Raw genomic sequence first — 10,744 nt, forward strand, 5'->3', positions numbered from 1 at the left:
ATTGGTGAATTAGACTTGTGTTGCACGGGTGGTTACTTGGTAGCTTGGGAGTGCCTTGGGGTATCATGTTGCCGAGTGTGAGCGACCGCGACCCCGGCCCGCCAATTTTTTCTTAAACTAACCCGTGTGAACAGGTGGGATCGTGATGCTCAAAATGAACGAATTCACTGTAAAATGTACTCCCCCCTAAATCGAGGGTTTTACATGGAGTCGCCACTTATTTAATTTAAATGAAAAAAAAAAAACCTTCAATATAAAAATGCTTTTGTTGTATTGATATATATGACAATTTACATCAATTGTGTAACAAAAATTTACAATGCTTTTTGTCCTAGATATAATCTAAGAAAAATAAATTACATTGCTTTATTTCCTAGTTACATTCTAAAAAATGTGAAATTGCATATACAATAGCATAGTCTAGAACCTCTGATCTTGGTTCGGAGGCTAATTTACGAGATGGGAAGGGATTAAGCACCCATCTCACCCGGTAAAACCGGTCTCCTAGGTTAAGGTGGCCAACATCATGTGATGTCAAACAAATACAAACAATATGTCATACAAACATGTTAATTTGCAAGAATTGTAAGCAAATATGTGTTTTGAAGGTAATGGCATGTTTATCCAAGAAATCAATGTAAACAAAGAATTCCTAGACTAGACATGTTCATCTAAGCATGTGAAAAAAAGAAAAACAAAGTTGTCATGTTATTTGTCATCAAAATAATTGCAAAGAGAAAAAATAATGATAATAAAAATAAATAAAACATTTAAACATATATGATCATCCAAGCAATTATGAAAAGAAGTAAAGGAAAATCCCTTAGACATGTTCATCTAGAGAAAATCAAAATACTTAGACATGTTTGTTCAAGCATTTAACAAAGTAAAACGACTACCTAGACATGTTCATCTAAGCATTCAAGAGAAAGTTGTATTTTAGCCTAGAAGTGTTCGTCCAAGCATATCATGAAAGAAATAAATAATGACTTGTTAAACATTTATTCAAGCATGTGTAGAAAGTTAAAAACATAATTAACTACTTACCAACATAGAACATAAATTAAAAGGGGGAAGTGATCACTTAAAGAACTAGGGAGAAAGCAAGGAAGTACTCAACTACAACCAAAGTAAAAACAATGGTTGCACAACAGCTTTTATTTTCTGCTTTCTCACTAGCTCTCCAGAGAGAATTCGGGGTCTTGAAAATGGAAGAGGTCTTCTCTATTTATAGGGAAAGGGATGGCTTAGCTTTGAAGCTAAGTTATTAGCTTTCTTCTGAAGCTAATGGAGGAGATGAGTCTATTTAAATGAGCTGGAACAAATTTGGTGTTGATCCTCATTTGAATTTTGAAAGGAAGTTGAAGATGATGCTGAAGTTGTGTTAGCTTCTGCAACTGTTTCGTATTTTGGCTCTAACTTTCTGCTCAAAATTCCAATTGATTCAAAATTAATGTTTTTTGGAAGGAAATTAAATTCTCTAAAACATTTATAGAAATATAGAAAACTAATTTTCAACGTTTTCAAGGCTAAAAATGCGAATTAAGTTACCACTGAAAATAGTAACGTTTTTTTAGCGCTTTTTTGTTTTTTGAAAATTTTCAAAGAATGTATCTGTTTTCCTAGCCAACTTGTTTTCCAAAAGTTTTCTTCCGAAGCTAAGGGAGGGAATAAGCCTATTAGATAAGCTTGATCAGATTGGGTGTTGATCCTCATTTGAAATTTTGAAAGAAAATTGAAGATAATGCTGAATTTGTATTATCTTCTGCACCTATTTCGTATTTTCTCCATAAATTTCTGCTCAAAATTCCAATTGATTCGGGATTGGTGTTTTTTGAAAGGAAATTTAATTCTCTACAACTTTCCAAAAATAGAGAAAATCAAATTTCAACGTTTTCCAAGCCAAACATGCGATTCAAGTTTCTGCTGAAGATAATAACGTTTTTTGAGCATTTTTTTTCTAAAATTTTTCATGGATCATATCTTTCTCTCTCCAAATTGTTTTTCAAAAGTGCAGATAAGATGCCATAAAGGAAAACATATTTTATTTTTTTAAAAAAATAATAATAAATAAATAAAAAAAATGAAATCCAATCAAAATTCACACATAATTAATTTTAAATTAATTCTTGTTGGAACCAATCAAAATTAAGTGTTTAAGATAGGACGTGATTGGGCCCATCGTGTAGGTGAGCCATGATCATTGAAAATTGATTGTATGATAACTTTTGATCAGGTGGTCCGATCAAAACCCATGACATACCATTATGATCGTTAGAGCATCAAGATTTGTTTTGTATCACAAATCTAAAGATCTACCGGTTGGTTAAATGCAAGTTGTAAAATGGGGTGTCAACACCGAGCAAATTTTAGAGATTGCCATCAGTTCCAACATCCTTTATGCCATTTCCAACGAAGCTTATCCTCTGTCAGGAATAATCAATTTGGGCCCCACTCACACGAGTGAAACCAAAAGGTAATCATAGGCTTCCTACTAACCTCAAGCTATAAATAGGAGAAGATAACACAGAGAAGGGGTTGGAGATTCTGAAGAGAGAGTAAGAGAGAGAGAAGACAATGGTAGTGAGAGTGGTTGAAGGGGAATAGAGGGACCAGTAATCGTCGGGCCAATTCCTTATTAAGGCTCGACTGAGAAGCTAGCCATAGTAGGAAACCCATTACCCACTATATATAAATAAATTAGAAGCCCAACTCTAGGTCCAATCCATCAAGGGAATTTGGGCTCGTACAAAAAGTATTACTAATAAACTCATACATAAGCAGTATTATATCTAGGTTGTTTATAAATATATATTCATTATAATCAAACAAAGACACCAGAGATTTCTTATTCAACTACAAAAGACTTACTATTTAAGCTAACTAGAACCAAAATATTTAAGTTTTTCTAGCGAGTGTTGAAGTACATTAAGTTAAAGAGATATTTATTTATTTTTGTTACTTCTAAATGCAGTGGAATACTGTCAATTTAGTAAGTACAATTGAGAAACTGTTAATTTATTATTAGTTTTTTTTTGTGTAGTTGGACAACATTCGATTTCAAAGGAGTTTTTTTTTTTTTGTAAGACTTACTCAATTCCTCCTTACAAGTACGAGTAATACTTAGGTACTCTCGGAGTACGGAAAATGATTCTTCCTCCTCTTACATTTATGATGGGGTCTACTCATTAAATTCATGGTGGACCCTATCATGAATGTGAGAGGAGAGAGCACAATTTCTCCATACTCTAGGAGTACCTAAGAATTTCCCTATAAGTACAATCAAACATCCATTGATATATTCCATTTATCTATTACTATAGAAGATTTCCCACTGAAAAAAAAATGATAAAGCTATTTCCATGATTTTTTTTTTCCTACATGCATTTTCCAAAGATTGATCTACACCTTTCAAATTAATCAAGTATAAACAAAGTTAGCTCCAAACCAATTTGGAAGTATCTCTTTTAATCCACTATGTGACGATTTATAAAATTAATTATGTGTATTATAAACACGTTAATGATGCGATAACACTATAATTGAATGGTCTCTTCAATTGACACATAATAAGTTGGAAAAAGATGCTTCTAAATTGATTTAGAGCTAAACTTTTTCTAATATGTATTGGCAATAGTTTGACTTGACACAATTAAGGAGAGAAGTTAACGGAGAATAGATAAAGTTCATCAAAATATCCCAACTAATGTAGCAAAATAATTACTACTTTTAGGGATTTGAAGTTATTTTTCAATCTTATCATATGCCATTAATACAAGTACAAGAGTAATGCTAAGGACGCAACAAAAGACCACAACAATTTCACGACATTCCCAAATTAGTATGTCTATCATTTAAATTGGTGGTTGTGGTAGGCTCATGTGTGAATTGGCATATTAATTTAGAAATATTGTGAAAATTTTTGTGACCTTTTGTGTGTACCTAATATTTCTCCCAACATAAACAAAGAACCTCCTTCCTATTCTCCATTTGTTATTTTTCTTCTTCTCAAACGTAGAATGAAATTTAATGTGGAGTTAAATTCAACTACCAAAAATAATTAAAAGCGAAAAAACAATTATACATGTTTATTTCAGTAATGATGTTTTATAGAAAATGAGTCATTTTCCAAAAAAAATATTTTCCATAAAACTATCTCATTTTCCTATGTTTGGTAGCAACCTTAAATGAGTTGAAAAATTATCTCATAACTTCCCTTATTTAGCTTGCTATGAGATAGAGTTGTTTTCCAAAAAAAAATATAGTGAAAACCAATCTCTTAAAATAAGTTATACTTTTTATATTGACTAAAGATAGTTCTCATTTGACTCATTTATTCTAATGTTACCAAACATTGAAAATATACAGAAAACTATCTTTACACAAGCTTACAAATAGACAAACTCCCAAATGAAGATTGTAGGGAAAAAATATTAGAGAGATGATTGAAAATGAGAGGGTGGAACGATGTTTTTATTTAATTATTTTCTAGTATATGATGTTGGCACTCATCAAATCATAGAATCTCATTATAGTTAATAGAAATATAAATACATCACTAGCTAACCACAAAATTAAGCATATAGGTGAGATATGTATTCTCAAATCTAATTCTAAACCATTAAATACCCTAGAGCTACATAAAAAAAAAAAAAAAATTGTTCCAATGTACTAGTTTGAGACATTTTATAACCACATTGATGGTATTCAAGTGATAGTCCAGCAGTAAGGACATATTTTGTGGTGCTTTATATTTATGATTTGAATCCCACATTCTCTCACCTATTATCTATCTATCACTAAAAAAAAAACCCATATTAATAACAACTGTGATGTTTTTTTTTGAATGAGGAAATAACAACTATGAAGTAGAACGTTTAAATTACACTATTGATGTTGGAAAGATCAAAACCATAAATTTAAAAGTACAACAGGACCTAAAGGTATTTTAGCCTTAATCAAACCTTAATAAAATTTAAAAGAATTTTTTTTCCCTCTAAAAAATGGCTGAAATCTGGCATCTGGGCTAAACCCAACAAGCCAAACAAGTAGGAATGGACCCAACAAAAGATCCAAGTCAAAGAAAAAGATTTTGAGCCCAAAGAGTTCTGTTAACTTTTAAGCCGACATTTCCAAGACCCAAAAGAGTGAAAAAAAGAGAGAATTGGAGTGGGAATTGGGATTGGAATGGAACCAATCAAGCGAAAGAATTCACAAATGGTGACTGAACACGCGCCACTTTGGAAACACTGGGGAACTGCACCAATCTCCTCTTGACATGTTATTATATACCCATTTCAGTTTCAGCATATCCCATTAATCTACCCCATCATTCACCAATTAAGCTCAAATATTTAGAACCCAAAACCAAAAACAAAAAACAAAAAAAAAACACCAATACTAAAAAAAAAATCACTCTTTTTCTGTTTTGGGTCTCTTTGTTTTTGTTTCGTTCGTGTTCAGTATTCTTTATAGGCTCTCTCGCTTTTGCAACCTTCCCAGCCCTATTTCCGATCAGGTGCTTCTCATTATCATTTTTCATTGCAATCTTCATTGTTGTTATTATCTTTCTCTTATTTTTAATTTCTTTTTCGCACACTAAACGATTTCATTCATTTGTTTTGATTATATATCTCTCTGTTTGGATTGTATTAGTATTAGTAAGTTGTAAATACATTGATTCTGTTGTGAAATCAAATTGTTGTATCATAAAAATGCTTTCTTTTTTTGAGGTATTCGTGATAAAAATTTGAGCTTTGTTGTGTTAGTGTCTCCTTTAGGGTTTGGAAAGGCCTTGGGTGGGCGTTTTGATTTTACTTAAGGCTCTGTTTGGTTCTTAAAAGAAGAATGAGTAATTGCATATGAAAGGTGTTTCCTTTTTGTGAAAATTTCAACCAAACAGAGGGTTTTGTGAACTGTATCATTAGGCTACACTCTAGAGGGCTATATGCTTAGTCAAGTTTTGAACATTTTATTTTTTGATGGGTTAGTTACACACGCATCTAATACATGACCCACGACCTCACCCTCAATCCTGTAGGTCCTGGACGCGAGTGTAAACTGCTTAGCCCGTCAGGGATTGAATGCCCGTGGATTACTTGGCAATTGGATTTGGTGGGTGGGGTCAGTTGCCTGTAGGTTATATTGGCTATATTTTAGAGGCAAGTCCAAAGAGCTCCTTCTTTAGAAAGGCTCCCTATGTTATCAAAAAAAAAAAAAAAAGAGAAAAGAAAAAGCAGGGGAGGTGCCAGTTGAGCTAGAGATCATTGGCAAGTTTTGAACATCTCTCCATACAGATGGCAATTTAATGTTTGATTGTATATAATGAACAGCTATATGCTTGAAATTTTAATTGTCTTGTCGCGTTCTTTTTGGGTTTTCATTATTTTGTATGTTTGTGAAAAGAAATTACTGTAGTCTGAGAAGGGAGATTTGAGGAGTCATGGGTTAGAATGAAGTTGTCAAAAGCTGAGGGAAGTAATATTGACAAGAGTAAAATGCAGTTGGTTTATTTCAGGATTGAATTTTTTGAAATACTTTTTATCATTCTTGGGACACGCGTGTGCATATATATATGCATATCTAAATATAAGCTTGTTGTGTATGATAAAGGAAGTAAAAGAAAGTTGGAATAGTTAGTTTGGAGCTGAGAGTTATGCGATATTTTGCTTTGGAAAGTGATTTTTGAATGATTATGCAATATTATGTAACAGCTTGGAGCTGAGGGCTACTTACAAATGATTATGGATTTCTATTCTTCTTCATAATTTGTTTGATGAATAAGTTAGGCCTGTGCCAAGTGATTTTTGAATCTTCAACCTCATCCTCCACCTTGCGCTAGAGCTCATTGGCTTTTCTTCTTCAAAATTTTAATTTTGTGATTGTCTCTATGAGTCCTAAGATTTCTTGTGGTAGCTCAAGTGATTTATATATGAAGTCTGAATTGAATTTGCAAGAATTCCCAAAATTCCTATCACACTTCTATCTCTTTGATATTTATGAGACTTGCAGGTTGTTAGAGAGAGAGAGAGAGAGAGAGAGAGAGAGAGAGAGAGAGTCTTTATATATAGAACAGTTCATACTGTACAAAAACATAGTGGACAATTTTGTGAAATTGATTAAAAATGGATTAGAATGATTAAATATATTTGATTTATAAAAAATAAAAAAGAGAAAGAAATAAGAATAAACTAAATATATTTGTCACATGCATAAGTATCTTTCTTATATGTGTTTATGAATCTCAAGTTGTCATTTCATGTAATGCCGTAAATAGATTAAGAAATATTTTTGTTAAGACTAATTTTTGAACAGTAATCTTCAGTATTCTGACACCTGATCTTCTGTAACTTTCTGTATGTGTTGATAGGTACTTTTTGGTAAAGAAAAATATGTGTTGGCTATCACTATTTGTTACTTTTGCACCTTTTGGTATCATCTCTAAAGTTTGAATATTATGAGGATGATTTTAATCTATGCTTTTTTGCAGGATCACTGACTAGCAATCATCTGTTATAGTCTTGTCCTTTTTGCTCTGATTTTATACTATTATGTATGATTTTGACATTTTCAAGATTTTTGATACAAAATTTGAGCATTCAAATTTTTAGTAAATCTTATGGACATTTTAGTTTTATAAAATAGGTTTCACATTGCTACTCGAAAATAACATATCATCTGTGTGATATCATTTAACAGAGGATCATGACCTGTTGTCCTACACATTCAACAAGGAGAATCATTTGGGTCAAAAAGTAACTCAAGGTAAATGATTAACAATTAATAGGATATTTATTTATTTATTAATTTTTTGCCATTGAGCTCTCGCTCAAATGACACCTCCTTCCCTCGTAAGAACAAGGTGGAGGGTGGTATCTGAGGTGATGGGTTCAAGACCCACCGGGAGCATGTTTAACTTACCAATAAAAAAGAAAAAAAATTTAGATTTTTTTTAATTATTATTATTTTTTAAAATTGCTGCATGCTGTTCTGTCTGGGGTTACAAGAAATCTTTTGATGAGATTATTTATAGGTCAAATTTATTATGCTCATGCCTTTATTATTAAAGAAAAATCCTCTGAGAAATGTTTTGCTATGAGTTGCACATCCGTAAATAAGGAAACAAAACTCAGTAACTACACCTGAAATCTAAAAAATTCTTAAGTTCTTGGTTTATTTCCTTTAACCAGTATGTGGTGAATGTGAGGCCCAATTTAATAAGTGTTATTTTCCAAATACTTTTAACTATGAATTTGATTATTACATTGTCTAGCCATACCTTAATTGATATAATTTATTTTGGAGTTGTAAATCTTGGCTTCTTAGCAAGAAGTTTTTGAACTGTTATGTTAATTGGCATATTATTGATTTCTAATGCACTTTATGCGCTTGTAGATGGACAGTGAAGCAAGTCATCAGCCAAAGCTGGAACGTTCAAGGACAAGGTGGACACCATCCCTCGACAAGATATTTGCGGACTTGGTTGTTAAGCATATACAACTGGGGAACAGACCAAACAATGTTTTTGACAAGAAAACGTGGAATCTCATTCGCGAAGAATTTAATAACCAAACTGATCTCAACTTCAATAACAATCAGTTGAGGAAGCACCTGGATGTTCTGCGAACACGCTTCTATAATCTGAAATCAGCTCTTGATCAAAATAATGACTTTGCTTTGGATGATTCGTGTTGCATTGGGTTTGACCTGTGGGAAGATATTGGGGTAAATTTCTTTCCTTCTGGATCTTCCATTTTTGAATATCTTATTTTGAGTTTCTGATAGATTTCACATATAGGCACAGCCTAGGCCTGAAATGGTCAAAGTCAAGGACTGCCCAATATATGAGCAGCTATGTGCAATATTCACAGATTCAGCGGCTGAAGGGAAATATGCACAATCCAGTCACTATGAAGAGTTGGACAAGTCTGTTGGAATAGATACTGCAGGATTGAATTCATGTCAGGATGGTGGAACCCCACTTTCTGCAAACCCATCGTCATTGAAACCTGTGCAAGGAATCATGTCATCAGCAGAAAGGACAATGAAGAATAATGTGGAGAAAAAAAGGAAACGTCCATCTGAGACACACCCTTCTTCGGGTCAAAGCCAAAGGGATCAAGAAATACAGAATGCTATGGCAGAAGCCATGTTTGAAATGGTTGCTGCTTTGAAGTCTAGGGCAGTTGCAAAAGCACCTAGTGATGAGAGATTTACCATCACTAATTGCATTAGAGCACTGGATGAGATTCAGGGCATTGATGAACCTCTCTACTTTGCTGCATTGGACCTCTTTGAGGACCCCAATTTAAGGGAAACATTCATCTCTCTGAAAGGCAACAACATCCGGTTGACATGGTTGCAAGGGAAGTGTGGTAAAACAACCTGCAGTTAGTTTTGGGGACTGCACGACTTTTTGGCTAATTTGGGAAATGTAAATGTCAGTTTTAGTATTATAATTTTGCTCTAGTGAACTAGGTTGTTCATAATATGTTTTCTCTTTTGTGGGGAAATAGTTTGTTTATAAATGCTGCTAATCATATTTTCTGTTATAGTTTGGTTCATGATTAGTTTCATGATTCATTGATTAAACTAACTCTGTGAAAGCCCTGTGCAACCTGTGGGCTGTAGATTTTGGAATTGAACTTATGCAACAGTTGGTGTTGTGGCATTAAGATGGAATTCGTATACTTCTCACACATAGAAACTGACGAGTCTTTGGTTTGGATTGACATACGCTCTTAGCCCTTTATAATGAGTGCAGAAGCAAGTGCCATAGCAACTTTGTTTAGCCTCTGCCTCCACAAAATGCGTTAACGCAACATAATGTGCAGGAATATGCTGCAATGGTTTGAATGCAGCCCCCACCAAAATATTCACTTCCGATTGTAGCATTTATTTTTCCTTTCCAAATATAAGTATAATGCTCATATTATTAAAACTTGAATTTTAAGGTAATCTTTTGAATATTTATCATTTTTATTGCATTTTAAGAGCCCATATCTCTAATTTCTAATGGTTATTTTTTTTCAGCCCAAAATTAAAGAATTTGGCCCAAAATAAAATCTTATACTTTTCAACCCTAAAATTAAGAAGGGGAAAAAAAAAAAAAACCGAGCTCAAAACTGAAAAATGATTTTAAGGTCCAATAAATCCAAAATGGGCTAAAATGGACTGAATTGGACCGACTTAGACAGAGTATACCAAAATGCTATGTTAATGTAGCTCATAAGGAGTATAACAATAATAAACACTATGCTTTAACTTTTAAATATTATAATGTCTTTCTCTTTAATAAACCCTTATTTTCTTTCCTACATTGTTTTCCTTTTATAAGTTTTGCACCTTAAAAAATTTGATAAATAGGAAATATTTCTATTTTTTTAATGAATTTCAACTTATAAAGAAGACAGTAATTCACTAACTATATTATATTATAAAAAAGCAATCCAAAGAAAAAGAGAGGAAAAAAATTAGATTACATTTGTAAGAGTAAGATAAAATTATAAAGTGGTTTAGATTTATTTATTTATTTTTTTTTTTTTTTTGCGGGATGGGAAATTTGCCCTCTTCGACCCTCTTGATTATAAATATAAGATTGTAGACTAGATGGTAGGTAAGGTCTTAGAGTTTGATAGAAACTATATAATTTAATTTATGACATCTGTTTCATGATAATTGCTCTTTCTCTTCAACTCAAGACACCAATTAGGTTTTTATGTAGGTGGAGTTTGAACTCCAATCT

At 32.6% G+C, this 10,744-nt stretch overlaps 1 protein-coding gene across 1 annotated transcript; it reads left to right on the forward strand.

Moving 5' to 3' along the window:
• The first annotated feature begins 5,159 nt into the window (after positions 1 to 5,159).
• LOC142637965 (L10-interacting MYB domain-containing protein-like) lies at positions 5,160 to 9,563 on the forward strand. The gene is made up of 4 exons (XM_075811959.1): positions 5,160 to 5,518; positions 7,699 to 7,764; positions 8,395 to 8,724; positions 8,798 to 9,563. The coding sequence occupies exons 3-4, from the start codon at positions 8,395 to 8,397 to the stop codon at positions 9,392 to 9,394; spliced, it is 927 nt and encodes a 308-aa protein (XP_075668074.1). The 5' UTR covers positions 5,160 to 5,518; positions 7,699 to 7,764; the 3' UTR covers positions 9,395 to 9,563.
• Positions 9,564 to 10,744: the final 1,181 nt, after the last annotated feature.

The sequence above is a fragment of the Castanea sativa genome, chromosome 1 (genome assembly GCF_040712315.1).
Source record: "Castanea sativa cultivar Marrone di Chiusa Pesio chromosome 1, ASM4071231v1".
NCBI lineage: Eukaryota > Viridiplantae > Streptophyta > Magnoliopsida > Fagales > Fagaceae > Castanea > Castanea sativa.

Bases quoted from the DNA above. Each gene is read 5' to 3' on its own strand.
- LOC142637965 (XM_075811959.1), top strand. From the start codon at position 8,395: ATGGACAGTGAAGCAAGTCATCAGCCAAAGCTGGAACGTTCAAGGACA. The intron at 8,725-8,797 runs GTAAATTTCTTT...TTTCACATATAG, and splicing joins ACCTGTGGGAAGATATTGGG to GCACAGCCTAGGCCTGAAAT.